This window comes from Schistocerca americana, unplaced genomic scaffold (assembly GCF_021461395.2).
Source record: "Schistocerca americana isolate TAMUIC-IGC-003095 unplaced genomic scaffold, iqSchAmer2.1 HiC_scaffold_49, whole genome shotgun sequence".
Classification (NCBI taxonomy): domain Eukaryota; kingdom Metazoa; phylum Arthropoda; class Insecta; order Orthoptera; family Acrididae; genus Schistocerca; species Schistocerca americana.
The window spans coordinates 1,709,896-1,730,598 of record NW_025726225.1 but is presented as its reverse complement, the minus strand read 5'-3'; the positions used below and the strand labels follow the sequence as shown (position 1 = coordinate 1,730,598).

At 37.8% G+C, this 20,703-nt stretch overlaps 1 protein-coding gene across 1 annotated transcript in view; it reads left to right on the top strand.

The window, feature by feature from the left end:
• LOC124585254 (Down syndrome cell adhesion molecule-like protein Dscam2) overlaps positions 1-9,043 on the top strand; it is a 156,198-nt gene extending 147,155 nt beyond the window's left edge. Inside the window, exon 8 of the mRNA XM_047131382.1 lies at positions 8,793-9,043. Coding sequence (XP_046987338.1) covers positions 8,793-9,043 — 251 coding nt within the window. The remainder of the gene's footprint in view (positions 1-8,792) is intronic.
• Positions 9,044-20,703: the final 11,660 nt, after the last annotated feature.

Sequence of the window (20,703 nt, the reverse complement as noted above, 5' to 3'; positions counted from 1 at the left end):
TTCAATCTGAATGTAATGTAATTCACATGTCAGCACAATGATATTGAATGTAACGTAAAAATTTACTATATTTTTCATTTAATTCTGTATATGTACTATATGACAACAATGTAAATATCTCACGTAATGATAAAATTGTAAATATTTGTATGTTTAAGTACTTATTATATCAAGAAATGTATTTTAAGGAGATGTTAATGAACTGCAAAGGAATTGAGCATGTAGCACATGATTCATATAAATGGAACTGAAAATGCAAAGAAGAAACCAACATGATGGAACACTGGTCAAGAAATATTTACGTAGTGTCAATATGCCTTGAAGTGTATGGTGTAGTGGAAGCCGGCAGGTATTCAGGTTGGTGTAAAGGACAAGTTCATCACCTGTCGTAGGCAGTGAGGTGTTTCCTGTGTCCTCATTGACCATTTATACCCTGGTGGACGCCACAAAAAATTCGTGCTGGAGATCACAATTTCGTGTTGACACAATGAACAAACTTTGGATTTTCTTCAAGTCACACACACACACACACACACACACACACACACACACACACACACAGAGAGAGAGAGAGAGAGAGAGAGAGAGAAACCGATACTACGTTTAAAGACATTGGAGCAATATAATAGAAACATTTATTGTTCGAATTAACTCCAACGAAAATCCGAATCATGTGAACTAAATTCAAACGCTGTACTCAGTACTGCTAAGCAACGATAATAAGCCGCAGTTCAAAGACAGTAATGTTAAGACTCCTAATGAAGATACACACCAAAGAGACTGTATACCAAGACTGATATGCAAAGAGCATTGTGCTCAGAAATATTTTTTGTAATATGTAAATTTCTTATTTTCTCATATGTATGTATGTAAATTTTCTATACTGCCACGCTCGCTTGCGGAGCGTGTCAGTAGAGGAGGCATTGTAATGGTACTTTGACTACCGCGCCTCCGCCAATACAAAGATATAATTCACGATCGCGCATGCAGAAGAGCGCTGCGCCAGCGACCGATTTTTATAAATAATTTTGTTCTTTTTTTTATACTTTTGCGTAGGCTTTGTTTTTAACAGCTAATTGATTACTCTCACTCTCTCTTGTCTTGATACGAAAGACGAGTATTTTTCCGCGCTGTGTTTAATGTGCTTTTGGGTGGAAATTAAAATTATATTACAAAGCGAGGTTGTTTCAATAGTGATTCGAGGTGGTTATCGCCAAATTTGTGAATTGATCGTGACAGTGACAACTTGAAGTTTTCAACAGACGGAGAAAAGTGAAAGACGGGTCGTCCTACAAGGGAATTGGGACGACAGCCATGAAGACTATATTGTAATTAGTACTGCGTTTCTAACAAGATTATAAGGTAAATTTCCACTAGTTTCTGATGCTATTTCCGTACAGTCGCTTTTTGTAGTGTTGCCGACCCGGTTTGCCTTGCACGGTCAAATTACAGCACTACCTCAATCAATAATATGAAGTCCGCCTTATCCGTAACTGAAACCACCAAAATTCAAAACCCAATCAGATTTTATATTTTCACGGCAGAACCCCGAGTAAAGGAAACACTACAGAGTATAGTAGTGTATGCCCTGGAAAAAAAGATAGTATTTCAGTTAGACTTTTAGATAGAAAGACATACATGCAGAAAAGATTGTTACTTTGCAATTTACGGGAAATGTATGTTATCTTTAAGAATATAAATGGTCCAGAAATAGGGTTCTCAAAGTTTTGTGAACTTAGACCAAAATGGTGTGTAACAGTAGCATCAGCTAGAATGCATGCAGTTTGCGTCTGTGAAATTCACCAAAATGTTAAGCTTATGCTTAGTGGAGCTGGTATACGTGAAAATTATAAGGAGATTCTCAGCAAGGCAGTCTGCAGTTTTAACTCTAAACAGTGCATGCTACATCGCTGTGAAAGGCAGCCTATCCTGGGCCCGAAGCTATAGCATCTGAAATTGCCAGCTATTTCCTAGATCATGAGCCACAGGAAGTTATTGTGTTTAAGTAATGGATACATGCCGATCGGGCCGCACTGGACACGAAGCAGATGGTAGTGGATGAATTTATTGAAGATGTAAAAAATAAAATATGGAGTCTGTCATGCCATCATTACATTACCAAGCATCAAAGCTTGCATCTTAAAGGCCTTAAATGTCATCTGAAAGACGAAGAGCTTGTTGTCCTAATGGATTTTGCAGAAAATTATTCTTTTATCATTCATGATGCTGTGCAAGGGATACAATAGTCAAGCAACAATTCATCCATTTGTTATCTACTTTCGTCAAAATGAGAAAGTAGAATCTTTAAGTTTTTGCATAATCAGTGATTGCTTGCGGCATGGCACTATTACAGTTCACGTTTTTATCAAGGAGCTCATCAAATATATAAAAGCACGGTTTGCACAGATATCCCACATTCATTATTTCAGTGATGGCTCCAGTGCTCAATATATAAATTTCAAGAATTTCCTAAATTTGTGCTATCATAAGAGTGATTTTGGAATGACAGCCGAATGGAATTTTTTTTTCTACTAGTCACAGGTAATCACCTTGTGATGGGATTGGAGGTACAACAAAGGGGTTAGCAGCAAGAGCAAGCTTGCAACGGCCACTTAATGGACAAATTCTTACTCCCATAGATCTGTTTCACTTCTGCTCTGAAAACATTAATGAAATTAAATTTGTTTTCGTCAGTAATGATGAAATTCAAGAAAATGTTGTGTCACAAGAAGAGAAGTTTAAACTTGGACAAACTGTAGCAGGCACTAGAGAAAATCATCACCATTTACCTATTGATGAAACAACAATCCAGGTCAGCAGAGTTTCAAATGACTGTTGATCTTTTCTAGCTAAAATGGGTCACAGTAATGAAGGAGGCATATTAATGTCTGCTTTCCAACCAGGACAATATGTTGCATGCATCTATGAAAACGTGTGGTGGATTGGGAATATCTGTGAGACCTCCACAGAGCAAAGGGATGTATTAATGAACTTTATGCACCCACATGGTCCAGCAAATTCATTTTATTGGCCACCAGGAAGTGACAAGTGCTGGGTTCCGGAACACCACATTATTGCAGTTATTCCAGCCCCATCACTAAATTTGTCTGGCTGGCAATACACCATTCCTCTTGATATTCATCAGAAAATTAATGTAGCATATAAGAAAATAAAATAGGTTATAAGAAACAATCTAAGGAACCCACGAATGCCTTCTAATTTTACACAGGGCACTTAAATAATTTTACTATCAGGCTTGAGAACCTGTGTAAAGAAACCCTTATCAGGCTTGGAATCCAAGGAACCCATGAGTGCCTTCTAATTTTACGCAGGTCACTTAAATAATTTTACTATCAGGCTTGGGAACCTGTGTAAAGAAACCCTTATCAGGCTTGGAATCCTGTGGTAAAGAAACCCACCCGTGGCTGTTGTTGCTAAGCTATCGGTCGTGGACCTATGGCAATGGGAATGCTGGTTTTCTGAGGCGAAATGAAACTAGCAGTGGTTAAGCCACCATAGACCATAGCAACTCATTTATACACTTCTTTTCCATCAGTAAGCTGGTGTTGTTCATTAAACAGGCAACTAATAATTAGATGATTATGCAAATAAATTTTACAATTTACATTCATTCTTAATAATAATTGTGTGTGTGTGTGTGTGTGTGTGAGAGAGAGAGAGAGAGAGAGAGAGAGAGAGAGAGAGACAGACAGACAGACAGTGAGAGAGTGGGGCGGGTGAGGTGACAATTAAGAAATAACATTGTTTCTATTTTTATTCTTTTGCTATTCAGACTTAAGCTAGGTCCTATTCATCAGAACTTCTTATTTCACTTATTCCAGACATTAATAAATATGTATAAGGCAAAATAAAAGATTTCAGGTATAATTTTAGTGCCAGAAAAATGTGTTCAAACTTCCAGTGCGCCTCTTTGATGATGCTACTTTTTAGGGCCTTATATGCTTGCAATGCAAAACCAAATCCACTTTTCTAGATAGTTTATAATATGTTCTTTCTAATGACCACAGTTTAGAAGAGTTTGGAGAAAACACTTTTTTGAAAAATTTTACTAAAAATACCCATTTTTAGCACTTTTTGAAAAATCGTCAACTTTATCCTAGATTTGTGAAATAATGGAAAGCGATAGGAGAATGAAATTTTATATTCTAAGACCTTGTGTTGGTGAGTTATGGTGTGCAAAGTTTCATGTACTTCCCACAATTAATTTTGGAGATATAAAAAACTAAAATTCGCATTTTTTTTAAACAACTATTTTTTCGCCCAACTTTGCTTCAAATTATCTATATGAAAATTGCTCAGAAATGCTTTTCTTAATATTGTACTTTAAAGAGCTCTAAAAGTTGTATAAGATGGGCAAGTTTTGTTTCTTTCATGGAAATACTTACAGAGATATCTCATCTCAAAGTTGCTGAAAATTCAAGGACGCACTATAGAAAGCTATGCTATGGTCTTAAACAAGTGACTGTATCTCTAAAAGTATTGAACTTCTGAAACTGAAACTTTACCAGTGTTCATTGAGAACATGCGTGAATGTTCATACACAATTTCATCAAAGTCCATGAGGGTCATGTGGGAGCCCCTAGACCACTTGGCATGGAATGGTGCTTTGTTTATGCGTCTGCACGCCCATCCCCTTTATGCTGTCTCAACACTATCCACTATCATGGCATCTATTTGGCCACAAGTATCTTTTACACCAGCCCGGTTGAGAGATTGTATGCTGAAGCTGCTGAACTACCATTGCCGTATTGCCATGACTTTCTCCTCAGCAGATATGCATGCCGTTTGTCTCATGCATGGCCACCAGTTCTATGCCTCCTTGTTAGATGATTCCTTTGATCATCAGTATGGGGCTCGTCTCTCTTCTCTGCCACCTCCTGGAGTCCACTTTCAGCACTTGCTACGGTGGCATACCTTCACACTACCTGCAACTTTCCAGGAGGGTGTGAACCCTTCACCGCCTGGGCATTGTGAAGCAGCTCATGTTAACCTTGGCCTTCATTCACTTCCTAAGGACACTACTCCAGTCTCACTCTATCGCCTTCAATTTTACAACCGTCACATAGAACTTTGTGATAGTTCCTTTGTATACACTGAAGGCTCTTGGACTGACCATGGGGGCATGTGTGGCTTTGTCGTTGGCACCTGTGTCTTTCAATATCGGCTTCCGACACTCCTCTGTATTTACAGCCGAGTTCTTCACTTTGTATCAGGCCACAGAGTACATCCGGTGACATAGCCTTTTCAATTGTGTCCTCTGCTCAGACTTATTCAGTGCCCTTTAATGTTTATGTGTGTTGTACACCGCCCAGCCCATCCCTTAGTGCAGTGGGTCCAGGAAAACTGTCACTTGCTGACTCTTGGAGGAGCCAGTGTGATGTTTCTCGGTATGCCTGAAAACAAGGCTGCTGACACTGCTGCCAAGGCTGCAATCCTCATACCTGAGCCTGCGAGTATCTATATCCCCATCTCTGGTACCACGCACGGTGGAATTTGAATCCCCACCAGATGTCATGAACGTTGAAGACCCTTAGAGGTATCGTCATGGACGTCGAAGACCCTTAGTGGTCTCTGCACCATCGTGCCATAAGCTGTGGCGACGCGCGCCTCCTGGCCTGCATTTAGTGTGAGGGCGCCACAGTGGAACACGTGATTCCAGCAGCCAACAGCAGCGTCCCCAACAGAGTATTTAGGTGCCTGCCTCTCGCTCAGCCAGCCAGTCTAACCTTGCGTACGTCTCTGGACACATTGCCTCGCCTTAGACTGCTTATTTCCTTTCTTGTTCTTTGTACGAGTGGACATGGTTGTAAGGTTTTGTTGTGACTCCGTTGATTCAATCTTGTTGTTGTTCGTTTTGTCCTTCATTGGTCGTGCCTCATCCCTCCTGCTGGGAGGATGTTATATTTAACTTGGCTGCATGTTGGGCACTGCATTTTTAGCCATCATCATTTGGTAAGTGGCATTACCCCACGACTTTGTACACATTGTGCTGAAGTTTTAACTGTACACCACTTTTTGATGGGATGCCCATTTTGTAACCATTTTTGTTTCCGCTTGTGCTTGCCGTCTGATTCATCTGCTGTTTTAGCAAATAATGTGTGGGCTGTTGTCCGCATTTCACTTTCTATCCACCAAAGCAATATGGCACATTCCATTTAATTTTTAGGTTTGGACCTCTGTATGGTGTCTTTTCTAGCCCTTTTTCCACTTGCCTGTTTTTAGCTGTCTTCTATTATGTCAATTAGGAGTGATATATAGTCATTTTTAACTCCTCTCTGTCTTCATGTTCTATAGTTTTGACTTGGGCACCTATGACCCCAGATGTTTTTTGCACCGTAAAGCAAAACAAAACCAAACCAATCCTCAAGCAATATTCTAGGTGGGTGATTTGTTAAGCAATCTTCTTTATAGACTGTTTGCATCTTGCCAGTAGTCTACCAATAAACTGAAGTCTACCACCTACTCTACTTACGACTGAGCCTATGTTGTTATTCCATTTCATCTCTCTCTCTCTCTCTCTCTCTCTCTCTCTCTTTATTTTTTTTTTATTTTTTATTTTTTTTCTCCTGGGGTGCATAATCTTAAATTTCTGAAAATTTGAAGCGTTGCCAATATTTGTACCAATTTGAAATCTTAATCAAGATCTGACTGAATACTTAGGTGGCTTCTTTCAAACAGTACTTGATTATAGATGACTGTATCATTTACAGAAAGTCTGACATTACTATTAATATCGTCTGCAGTATCATTAATATCCAACATGAATATCAAGCTCCCAACAACTTCTCTAGGGCATACCCCAAGTTACTTCTGTATCTGTCAGTGACTCTCCGCCCACAATAACTAAATCCTTATCAACAAATCCTCAATATAGTCACAAATTTTGTATGATAGCCCATACGATTTTACTTATAATTAGTGTACATCTGATAACGAATCAAATGGTTTTCAGAAATCAAGAAATACAGCCTCTTCGTAACTGCTTTGACCCAAACCTTTCAGGATGAGATGTGAAATAATGTGAATTGTATTTCATATAATCGATAATTTTGGAATCGTGTTGGTTGGTATGGAGGAGGTCATTCTTTTCTAGGAATCTCATATTTTGAGTTCAGAACATGTTATAAGATTCTACAAAAAATTGAAGTCAAGGATATTTCATGGTAGTTTTGTGAATATCTTCTATCACCCTTCTTGTAAATTGGTGAGACCTATGATGTTTTCCAGCTACTGGGTGGCTGTTTCTTGGTGGATCTATGATAGATTATAGTTATTCAGTACAGAATCTGATACAACTTTCATCAGGCCCTGGAGATTTGTTCAGTTTTAACACTTTCAGCTGTTTCTCAATGCCACTGAAACTGATATCTCTTCACTTATCATTTCAGTGTTATGAGAATCAAACTGGGGCAGTTCTCTTGGGTTTCCCTTTGTAAAGGAAAATTTAATAATGCAGCGAAGTATTTTTTATGTTCCTTTGCTACCCTCAGTTTCAGTTCCTGCCTCATCCATGAGTGACTGGACAATGGTTTTGCACTCTGTTTAACATATAATCCATGAAATATTTCTTGTAGGTATATTGCTTTTCCACTGCTGTTGTTAAGGCCATGAATTTGGCTTCCGTAGTTGGCACAGTAACTGTATGTTGCCATTTTGAATTCCACAAATGTGCTGCCCCAGCTATCTTAAAAATATAACCCATCATTGATTAATATCTGATGCATAATCAGCATCCAGAAGCCTTCAGTTTCAATAGGTCCACTTTTTGTAAAGCTAGTTCTTCATGAATATCATCAACAACAAAACAAGGGTAATCGAATCGAGTTGAATTACATCAGGCAATGGTGAGGGAGTTATATTAGGAAACCAGATACTAAAGGTAGTATATGCTTTTTTCTGTTTGGGCAGTATGATAACTAATGATGCCTGACAGAAGATGTAAAATGTAGACTGGCAATGGAAGAAAAGTGTCCTAAAGAAGAGAAATTCTTTAACCTCAAATATAGATTTAAGTGTTAGGAACTCCTTTACTGCTTTACTGGAGGTAGAATGAAGGCTCTAGTTTTGGCCACTACCCCACTTACGGCCACCTTGATGTCAAAGGTTAATTTTTAAGCTTCTCTGGAATACCAGCCAGTTCTACTATAGATTATTATAAACTTTGTGAAAGGCTCTATTCATTTGTCTACATAATCAATCTTTTGTCTGTTTTTGTTTGGAGACACCATTTTGTGAAATGACCAGTGTTGCAAAAGCTGGGTTTTGCAGGAGTTTTCTTTAAGCACCACGGTTTTTTTTTTTTTTTTTTTTTTTTTTACATGTTTAAATAAAACATCATAAGAAACTTAATCTGTTCAGAGGTAAGATAAGACATTATATTTTCATTTCTTTGAAGTTTTATATCGCTCAGCCTAAAAACATGCTATCAAAAGTGTGTGGCCATTAACAGATCCATATTTAGCCCTGGTTCCGTGTTATGGCCATGTATGTGGCCGTAAGTGGAGACATATATGTATCCTGTTTTGGCCACTTCTAAAAACTGATACAAAAACATCAATATTAGTGTTCTGTCCTACATTACACTAGGCTAATTTTATTTAAATAGCCTCATTAAAATATTTTTGGTATTTTTATATCAATATATACCTCATTGTTAGTATTGTCTTGGCATACCATACTAATTTACCTATGCTTGTAAGATACAAAATATGCAATAGGCACTATTCAAATATGCAACATTCTTTAACTCCATCTTTGTGCATTATTTATAGGAAAAACGAATCAACCAAAGAATAAGAAGTTTCAGTATTCTCCCAGCAAAGTTAAAGATGCTCTAAAGGCTATTGATGAGGGAATGAAGGTTGCTACTGCAAGCAAGTTGTACAAAGTTCCAAGGACAACATTAAGAAACAAAATTTCTGGTGTATCTCCAAAAGAATCTACAGGGCACTGTGGTCCACATTCTGTCTTAGGTGAACAAATTGAAAAAAAAATTGGTCGACTGGGTTTTGGACTGTTCTAGCAAGGGATTTCCAGTTACTAAAGAAAATCTCAGTGCATCTGTGCAAAAACTTATTGAGAGTGCAGATATGGAAAGTTGTAAGGCTACATTTACTAACAATCGACCTGGAAAAAAGTGGTATTATGGATTTCTTATGAGACACAAGGTTCTGTCACAAAAACATGCAGAATATGTCAATAGGGCTAGAGGTTCTGTTATGGAAGAGAAAATAAGAAACTGGATTCACGAAGTATCCATCACTTTAAATGATATGGATGTGTTAAATGACCCAAACAGAACTTTTAATATGGATGAAACTTCTTTTTTTCTGGTTCCTAAAGGGGAATTAATCATAGGTCCTCGTGGCCATCATGTTTATGATTAGTCATGTAACTCTGACAAAGATAACGTTACTACATTGTTTGCAGTGAATGCTGCTGGAAAATTTGCTCCTCCATTAACACTGTTCAAATATGCAAGGATTCCAGCATCATTGGTGAAAGCAGCTCTTCCAAACTGGGGCATTGGAAAAACAGAAAATGGGTGGATCACAGGTGAAAGTTTTTTTTGAGTATATAACAAATGTATTTGATCCGTTCTTGAAAGAAGCTGAAATTCCCCGGCCTGTAGTAATATTTTTAAATGGGCACTGCTCTCATTTGACACTTCATTTGAGCAGATATTGTAGGGAAACTCAGATCATTCTAGTTGCTCTCCATCTCAATTCTACACACATCTTGCAACCATTAGATGTAGCTGTCTTTGGACCTATGAAAAAAATGTGGAAGAAGATTGTTCAGAAATGGCGTTTTGAAAATAATGGCACTGAAATTTCAAAATCTGATTATCTTCCGTTCTGTCACAAATTATTACAGAACCTAAAATGGTGGCAAATATTTGTGCTGGTTTCAGGGCAACTGGTCTGTTTCCATTTAATGTGAACAATGTAGATTACAGCAAGATAGTTGTTCGTAGTACACCAGCATCAACCACAGTTCAGACAAGTGAGGAACTTCAGAGACATTTCTCATATATAGAAAAGCAGATTGATCCTGTCCTTCTAGATGAGTTCAGAGCAACCAAGAGAAGGAATAATGAGTGGGAAGGAAATCAAGAAACATTATTACTTTTCAAGTTCTGGAGAAAAATATCTGATGAGGTTGAAATGCATGGTGCTAGTGGTAACACTGATGACATTTTGACAGATAGCATAGCGCCTCCCTCTGAAGATAATCAAACAGAGAATGTTTCACAAAACACAGACAGACTTAATCCTTCATGCATTGAAAATGTTTATAATATTGACATATCTTCAACACGTAGCAGCATTTTACAGAATTCAGATATTCCTCCAACACCCACCAACAGTCTTATTCCTGCAGATATATCAACAACCCCCAACAGTATTTCACATAGTTCAGGTACTCCAACATCCAACCACAGTCCATCTTCAGTGCGTATCCAAGTGACACCACCAAAATCATTAGCGACAGTTTTTGAAAGTGTCATCACTTTGCCAGAACCCAAACAACGAGGCACAAAGAGGAAGAAAGAACATACACCCATTGTTGTGACTAGTGACAAGTGGGTGGAATATCATGAACTGAAGGAAAAAGAGAAGCAGGAGAAGGAGCAGGAAAAAAGGAAGAGAAAAGCTATGAAGGAGTTAAAGTCCAAAGAGCAGCACTTGGCATTCCAATGTAAAAAAGGGGAAACAAGAAACAGGCAAGAGTTAAGTTATAGGCCAACAAGTTCTTCCGAGGAAGAAGAATGGACGGACAGTGGAAGCAGTTTAGATGACTACGCAGAAGGAGAAACTATCTTCGAGTGAGAATTTGAAAGTAGGGGACTTTATTTTGGTAAAATTTAGTTTAAGAGGAAATAGAAGAACAGGATCTGCAATTTTTAAGTATGTATCTGTAATTTTGAAAGTGCTTTCTGACTCTGAATATGAAATTCAGTGCCTAAAAAGTTCTAATGTTCAGAAAACTTGTTTCGAATACATTGAAAATGATGTTTCGACTACGACGGGTGAAGATATTATAGGGAAACTGCCAGGTCCAGTCTTGATGCAAGAAGGATGTTCATTAAAAACAAAGTTCCCCAGTTCCATTAATACTGGTGAGAAATAAACTTGTCTGGAAGTTGATTTAATAATTACTGGGACAATACTTTGCCTAATGATATTTTTTTCTCTGTTCATTCAATTTCTGTACCTTTTACCTATTTGATGTATGTTTGTTGTCTTATATACTTGTAGAAAGCACAAATTACTTTCTGGTACATGGACTGACAATTATTTTAGCCATAGTTTTTTTTATAATATGAAGTGGCCATAAGTGGGGAAACAACTGGCCATAGCTAGGGTTAACATGGCCAAAACTGGGGAAATGCGCCATTTATTTTTCAATATTTTTTTCTGCTTTTGTTATACAACTTAGAATATTTGTTTTTACATGGTTTTAATGTGTAGACTTTGAAGCAATAGATACGATTTTTTGAAGTAATTTGTATACTTTCTTCCTATACTAAAAATGTGATGTATCTCGAATTGCCCTTAATGTGGCCATAACTGGGGCCTCGACCCTAATTGTCTGAAGTTTACCCTTGTATGGAAGTGAAACGTGGATGATAAATAGTTCAGACAAGAAGAGAGTAAAAACTTTTGAAATGTGGTGCTATAGAAGAGTTCTGAAGCTTAAGTCAGTAGATCATGTAAACAATGAGAAGGTACTGAACAGAGTTGTGAGAAAAGAAATTTGTGGCACGTTTTGCCTAAGGAAGGGATCTGTTGATAGACATCAAGGAATCACCAATTTAATATTGTTGAGGGAAACCATGAGATGAATACAGTTAACAGGTTCAAAAAGATGTTGGTTGCTGTTGTTATTCAGAGATGAAGGGGATTACACAGGATAGAGTAGCATGGAGAGCTGACCATGACAACAATAGTCATACACCAACTGCCTTGGGTGTATCTCATTAGTTGTTTGACTGCTTCTCAGTGAGTTTTTTGAAAATACTGAAGTTAAATCTTGTTCCAACCCCATAGCATATGCAATGTGTGGTGTTACATCTTGAGCCAAATATAAGAATGAACCTGTGGCTTCCTGATATGAAATGGGATGTAACATAAGTTCTTCCTCATCTGTCAATTTTTCTTCACATTTATGTAGTTTCAAACCAGGTTTCATTGGATGTGCAACCAGACTGCAATCTTCCATAACATACAATATTTCTTGAATAGTCCACTGCATATTTGCTTTGATTGATACTAATTGTCCTCAGTTTGCTGGTTCGTTTTACTTTCTTCCCAAGACACCAACTGAGCTCACCAAAATCTCTCATTAATTAATTCTTTCTTGTACTTATTATTTCTGTTCAAGAAGATGATCAAATTGTTTGCAAACAGCCAGAATGAGTATATAACACAGTAAATGCACCGATCATATTCTGACTTATTTAGGTTCAATTTGTGTAGTATTATGTCTTTAACTTCTGATTCCAAATGCGTGAAGCCCGCTTTCTTTAGTTTGTAAACCATCATCTCCTTCCCCTTTTCACCTAGTGTTCAGGATCATGAATTTATACTTCTTCAATGAGATCACCCTACAGAAATATTGTCTGAAGATCCATGGGTTCAGTGTCAAGACAAAATTCAGCTGCTAAAACTTATCAGGGCACATCGTGAAGAATGATTAACAACAGACAAAAATGTTTCATCAGTGTTCATTCTTGGTATTTGAGAATAACCCTTTGCGACAAAATGAGCCTTCATAATGTTCAGTTTCATCATTTGACATTTGTTTGATCTTGAGTACATGTTTAGTATTGTCTATAAACCTCGTGGTAAATTCATCAAAGTGCAGATCTCATTTTTCAGTAATGACTCATATACATGATTAACACTTTCTTCCATTTTCCTTAGTTATTGCAGTACATTGTTTTTTTGTATGAATGTGGCTCAAGGTCACTAGCAAAACAAGCAAAATCATCAATAAAATAAATGAGGTTTGATTTTCTTGCCCATGATTATTTTTTAATTTCAGACAGCACTAGATCTGCATTTGATTGATCAGTTTTCCCATTGACATTCTCAGTCAGCGTCCACTCACTGCAGCTTTGTGCTAATTTGAGATAAACTGCATTTCTATTAACATCAGCATATGGTGTTTCTGCTTTTTTGAGGATGTTAGGTAATGATGCTGACTGAGCACACATCATAGCTTCTACTTATGTACCTGGGCCCATTCCATTATTGTCAGTTTGAATTACTGTTATTGACATTTTTCTAGCATTTGCATTTTGAATTTTCAATGAACTGCACATCGAGGACCTTCACAATTGTCTTTGGCGAATTTGTGTCTATGAAATGGTATGTCTTAGAAATCTTCACAATATTTGACATCATTTTTGTTGTATATACCACACAATACACCATCAGACAATAAGCACAATCCACTTCTTGTCATTGGACTAACTCACAGCAGCTTTTATTGAAGTCCTGGAACATACACAGCGTCATTAATAGTTATCTGCTTATTCTTATGATCAGCAGTAACTTCAAGATGAACATTGCCCTCTGTGATTGCTGTTATCTGCTGCTGTAATTTTTGCAATTGTGGTCAATTCAGAATTGTTGAATGAGGGTCTCTCTCATTCATCTATTTTTTTTTTTTTTTTTTTTTTTTTTTTTTTTTTTTTTTTTTTTTTTTTTTTTTTTTTTTTTTTTTTACACTCATTTGTCAAACAACCAGTTTTGTGGCTAGGGCTGGAATACATATGAATTTTCTACTCTCAGTTACTTTGGCACTCCCCGATAGTGCTTGCAGAATTATTTACAGTAGGAGCAAATTTCTGCTGATAGTTACTGTCTGATAGTTACTTGCCAGTACTTCTTGTGTGTGTCTGAGAGTCTTGCAAGAGCAGATACAGCAGGGCGAGAGTGTTTGTGGAAGCTGAGAGATCACTCTCTGTGAGATTTTTCTGTCACAGTTCTGGAGAGATGGAAGAGGTTACAATGGAAGAGCATAGGGCTGCAACTGCACTACATTCTTAAAAAAACATATGTGACACTGTTTGTGTTGGATAACAGAGCTTATTAGGTAACTGAATGATTTTGGAGCATGCAAGTATCTCTTTGTAGTACTTGTGATTGAAGATTCAGAACATTACTGAAATTTTAAGAGAATGATAGTGATGGAGATGTAAATAATATTCATTATTATTCGGCCCCAGTGTTGCCAAGCTAGATACTACTATGTGTAAATCCACACACACAAACTGCTTGTGATGATATTTCTATCATCAGGTACTTTTATTCTCTTCAATATTTGATCAAGTCACAATTACGATGAAATAACACCACACTTTATTTTATCGTGATACACATATTCGTTCAAAATGCAAATAGGGCTGATACCTGATAAATGAAGCATTTCCAGACATTATTTTTTTTTTTTTTTTTTTTGAATGATTTTACTTGTATTTACTTAAGGAACCATTCATAAATTTCTGAAAGTCACCTATTCAACACAAAATATAATAATATAATCAATAAATAACTACATCATATAAAATTGTAGCTACAGCGTATTATGTAAAGCTAAATGGCAATCCCCAGAACCATGGATCTCATTGCTGTTGGGGTAGATTGCATGCCTCAGTGATACAGTTAGTGCCGGTGCCGCAAGTGCAACCACAATGGAGTTGTGTCTGTTGGTATGACAAACAAATGTGTTGTTTTTGAAGAGGAGCAGCAGTCTTATCAGTAGTTGCAGGGATAACAGTCTGAATGACTGACTGATCTGGTCTTGTAACACCAACGAAAACAGCCTTACTGTGCTGATACTGTGAATGGCTGAAAACAAGGGGAAACTACAGGTGTAATGTTTTGTGATGGCATGCAGATCTACTATGTGATTACATGATGATGCATCCTGTTGGGTAAAATATCTACCTTTCAGATCTTTGAGCAGGCACTACTCAGGAGGATTCTTCGTCAGGAGTAACAAAACTGGCATTCTATGGATAGGAGTGTGGTATGTTAGATCCCTTAATAATCAGACAGGTAGGTTAGAAAATTTAAAGAGGGAAATGGATAGGTTGCAGTTAGATATAGTAGGAATTAGTGAAGTTTGGTTTAAGAATCATGAACGATGGTTGTATACATGGAACAGGCATGGAGACACCAGAAGGTTTCAGATTGGTTATATAATGGTAAGACAGAAATTTTGGAACCAGATCTTAAATTGTAAGACATGTCCAGGGGCAGATGAGGACTGTAACCACAATTTATTGAATATGAACTGCTGATTAGGAGGGAAGAAATTGAAAAAACTTTGGAAATTAAGGAGATGGGTATGATAATGCATTTTTCATAGTTAAAAAGAACACAGGTACTGCAGTGTTTACAGCCATTATGAGATATATGAAATGTATTCCCAGTTATGAATACGAACAACCATCAGCTGTATAAGGGACTAACAACAATGAAAATTTCTGCTGGGTTGAAACTTGATCCCGGATTTCCCACTTCATGCAAGTGGTCACATTAACTGCTTTAGCTATCTGTACATGACTCATGGCCAGACCCAAACTTCCTTATGTCATTGTTCTGGTGTCACATCCTATACTTGCACACTCATTATCTAATTCCAGTACATCCTTGCATTACATGCATGCATGTATGTCTGAAGGGACATTGCATCATTCTTCTGAATCGTATTCTGCAATATCTTATTCATCCTCCAATACTTTCAGTTGAAGTGTACTCTGTTGTATGGGAATTGCATAAAGTATCTACAAGTACAAGCTTAACGCAAGAACAATTACATGTGGTAGTTTGGGTATGGCTGTGAGCTCCGCGTGGATAGCCGAAGTGGTTGAGGTGACAGCTTATGTAAAGCAGAAAACCTACATTAGAGTCCTGGTCCGGCACAAATTTTCATTGTCATCATTCCTGTATACAGCTGATAGTTGTTTGTGTTCATTACAATGATGTATAAATTTCATGTAAGGAGGTAAGTTGAAAGAACCAGAGGTTGTTGAGAGTTTCAGATGGAGCATTGGACAACAATTGACTATAACTGGGAAAAGGTATATGGCAGAAGATGAATGGGTAGCTTTGCTAGATGAAATTGTGAAGGCAGCAGAGGATCAAATAGGTAAAAAGACAAGGCCTAGTAGAAGTCTTACAGGAGATATTGAATTTAGTTGATGAAAGGGAAAAAAATTAAAAATGCTATAAAGCTGTGAAGACGAGGCATGAGTCGTGCTTGGGTAGCTCACTTGCTCGCGAAAGGCAAAGGTCCTGAGTTCAAGTCTCGGTCCAGCACCCGGTTTTAATCTGCCAGGAAGTTTCATATCAGTGCACACTCTGCTGCAGAGTGAGAATCTCATTCTGGAAAAATGCTGTAATTGAAGCAGGCGAAAGGGAATACAAAGTCTGAAAAATGAGACTGCAGAGTGAGAATCTCATTCTGGAAAAATGCTGTAATTGAAGCAGGCGAAAGGGAATACAAAGTCTGAAAAATGAGACTGACAGAATGTGTAAAATGACTGAGCAGGACAGGCTAGAGGACAAATGTAAGGCAAATACCACCTGCAGGAAAATTAAAGACACTGTTAGAGAAAAGAGAAGCAGACGTATGTCTATGAATAGCTCAGATGGAAATCCAGAATTAAGCAAAGAAGAGTGAAGGTGGAAGGGTCTATACAAGCGATATGAACTGTAAGGTAGTATTATAGAAAGGGAAGAGGATGTAGATAAAGATGAGATGGGAGATATGACACTGCAAGAAGAATTTGACTGAGCTCTGAAAGACCTAAGTCAAAACAAGACCCCTGGAGAAGATGACATTCCATCAGAAATACTGACAGTCTTGGGAGAGCCAGCCATGACAAAACTAATAATCTAGTGTGCGAGGTGCATGAAATATGTGAAATACACTCATATTTCAAGAAGAATGTAATAACTCCAATTCCAATGAAAGCAGGTGCTGATAGACGTGAATATTAGAGGAATATCAGTTTAATAAACCATGGTTGTAAAATACTAACACAAGTTCCTTACAGAAGAATGGAAAAACTAGTAGGAGCTGAAGTCGGGGAAGGTCAGTTTGGATTCTGAGAAATGTACCAACAGATGAGGCAATACCGACTCTACAATGTACCTTAAAAGAAAGATGAAGCAGGGGCAAAACTACATTCATAGCATCGGTAGACACAGAGATAGCTTTTGGTAGTGATCATTGGAATGCTCCCTTTGAATTTCTGAAGGTAACAGGGATAAAATACAGGGAGTGAAAGGCTGTTTACAACTTGTACAGAAATCTGATGGCAATTACAAGAGTTGAAGGGCATTAAGTGGAAGCAGTGGCTGAGAGAGGAATGAGACAGTGTTGAAGCCTATTCCCAACAATCTGTACATTGAGGAAGCAGTAAAGGAAACCAAAGAAAAATTTGGGGTAGGAATTAAAGTCCAGGGAGAAGAAATAATAACTTTGAGGTCTCTCAATGAAATTGTAACTTGGTCAGAGCCAGCAAAGGACTTGGAAGAACAGTTTAACAGATTGTAAAGTGTCTTGAAAGGAAGATAAGATGAACTTCAACAAAAACAAAACAACAGTAGTGAAATGTAGTCAAATTAACTCAGATGATGTTGGGGGAATTAGATTAGGAAATGAGCCACTTCAAGTAGTAGATAATTTTTGCTGTTTTTGCAGTAAAATAAGTGATGATGGCCAAAGTAGAGACTGTGAAATGTAGACTGGCAATGGCCTGAAAAGTGATTCTGAAGAAGAGAAATTGACATCAGATATACATTTATGTTCTAAACAGTGGAATCTCCAGGTAGGAATATCGACTATGTGGGAAAAGACAGATTGCTACTTTTGTAAAGAAGACACATTGAGTTGTGGAATTCCAGCACGAGATGCCGGAGTTGGTGGTCGTGTATGCTTCTTGATTTTGTGAATGGTGTATGTCACTTTTTTACTGATGAAGGCTGTGGCCAAAAGGTCTATGTAAGTGTCTTTTAATTGTGCCTTTCTGCAACTTGACGTGTCCTTTTTTTTTTAAGTAGCTATCTTCATTTTCCTGGATTTAAGTGTTAGGAAGTCTTCTCTGAAGATATTTGTGTGGAGTGTAACTATGTATGGAAGTGATACATGGATGATAAATGGTTTAGACAAGAATACAAGTTCTTGAAAAGTGGTGCTAAAGATATTGAATGTGTAGATCCCATAAGTAATGAGGAGGAACAGAGTAGAATTGGAGAGACAAGGAATTTGTGACACAACCTGACTAAAAGGAGGGATCAGTTGATAGGACATGTTCTGAGATTTCAAGGGATTGCCAATTAATACTGGTGGGAAGTAGGGGGGGGGGGGGGAGGGGGAATGTTAAAAATCATAGTAGGAGACTAAAAGAGGGGTACAGTAAGAAGATTCAGAAGGATGTAGGTTGCAGTAGTTATTCAGAGGTGAAGAGGCTTGCACAGGATAGAGCAGCATGGAGAGCTGCATCAAACAAGTCTTTGGGCTGAAGACCACAACAACAAATGGCAATTTTCTGAGTTGCAAAACAGTTACTTTCAAACATAACTCCACTTATTCCTCTATGTTAGTTAAGCTATGTTATAAAACTACATACCATGCTGATTTCCTTACATTTAGGATATTCTGGTGAGTTTCTTCTTCTGTGGTTGTGTTAAAAGCTGTAGTCATTTTAGCCAACAAAATTTGCTTCTTATCTCAGTTCCCTTAGTCTTTAGCTGTACAACCCACAATGCTGGCCTTTCCTCATACATATTACAGGGTGTATACGACCTGGGACAACTGGGAGATCCGGGAAAAACCTGGGACTTTTTTCATCCAGGAGAAAACCGGGAATTTTTTCATCTGGGAGAAAACCGGGAATTTTTTAGAATTCTGTGAATTTTTCATTTTTTTAGTTCTTAGTTAAATTTTTGTAACTTTGACTGGTAAGAACCAATACTCTAACAAAGAATATTACTGTATCTTGCTACTGCAGAATAATACTGCAGCAACAAAACACAAACGAGAGAAAAAAAAAGAAAAGAAAAATTAAGTTGCAAAGGAAATGCACTATACACAAGAACAAAACACAGTGCTCATACAAGCAACTGCCAACAGCAAAGTGTGTCAAAGGCTTTAGGAAGACTATGCAACATTTCATAACAACAAATTGCCTCCGATGAGCGTGACGTCACAACAGTTCACATTAAATTCGTTGCAACAGTTGTGAGCCAGCTTATGAGCATGTGCAGATGAGTCAGGTATGAGTAGTACCTTCTCCCGCTTCTGGCTACAGAAGTGTGGCAGTTAGGTGTATAAACAATAGCAGCAAGCAGCCAGATGCTACCCGGAAAAATTTTACTGGTGCGCCTAAGCTGCCAGATTCACATATGCGCAACAGGCCCGGAACTAGGGGGCTGGGGCAAACCAGGGTATCTGCCGCAGGTGGCAGTTTCAGAGGGGCGGTGGCACCAAATTCATATTATTCAGGAAAAATATCTTGTTTCACAAAGCACCAAGCATCCAGCACATGTCGGTCTGTCGATTGCTCATATGATTTTGAACGCATCCCTGTTGGTTTTTGAACATTTTTGATCAAATTCTAAGTTGATTTCTGAATGAATGGTAAGTTGATTTTTGAATGTGTGCATAGTGTACATGATGTCTCTGCCAGGGGAATCCCCCTCACATCTAGGAATAAACTTTCCTGCAGACAAAAGGGGACGTGTCCATACGAGCTGAGCGAATAAAGCCGAAAGGGTGAATGGCAATCGCTGTTTATGTGGTTGGCTGGGTTCGCAAATGATCAGCGCTGTTATAATTCCTAGCAAATTCCATAGATTCAGACTACCAGAGTGGAAATAAACGACTAACAGGAATAACAGGTAACAAAGATTACATATTGTCTTTTCCGTGTATCCAAGAAAATGAAATTTTGACAGAAAATTTTTGGCCAGACCCCTACACTACTAAGGGGCAGTTATACAACCCCCGGCTAGAAGTTGCTAAAGTTCTATTCTGGGAGTAGTGCGGGAAATGTGTTGTACGTACATGTAATAATGCCTAACTGTTGCGGATATGTGAACAAACATTTTCCGGCGTGCATAGTGGCGCGCGAGATATGATGTGCAGAGTGCATTAGACTCTATGGAATATACATGTTCTGTGTTTGTTGATGGGGGAATGTAATACAATTTGGTAGTCAAATGTATTAATATGTGTTGTGCAAATAAAGCATAAGCTTATTTTGTCCCTTAAATTGTGTTACCTGCCATTTAGCTGCCTTAACCTGCATAAACTACAACACTAACTGGAAAATAAATGCGGGATAACTAAACTGGCGATTGTGGCTGGGTTAGTGAAGTTAACCAGAGAATAAATGTGGACACTGTCAGCAATAGTTACAGAATTAGTTGATGACAAGATTCTTAGAACGAGGAAGGAGAAGAAACGGGGACTCACACAAATTACGGAAGAATACGACGATTCCAAATTTATATAAAAATTTCGTAATACTACTTTTCGATCTCATGCTTCAGAAGCTGGAGAGTATGAATGAAATGTGAAACTATTTCCTAACATAAAACGTTTTGCTTTTAGTAGGCCTAATAGGCATCTGATATTGGTACTTCGTGAATTATA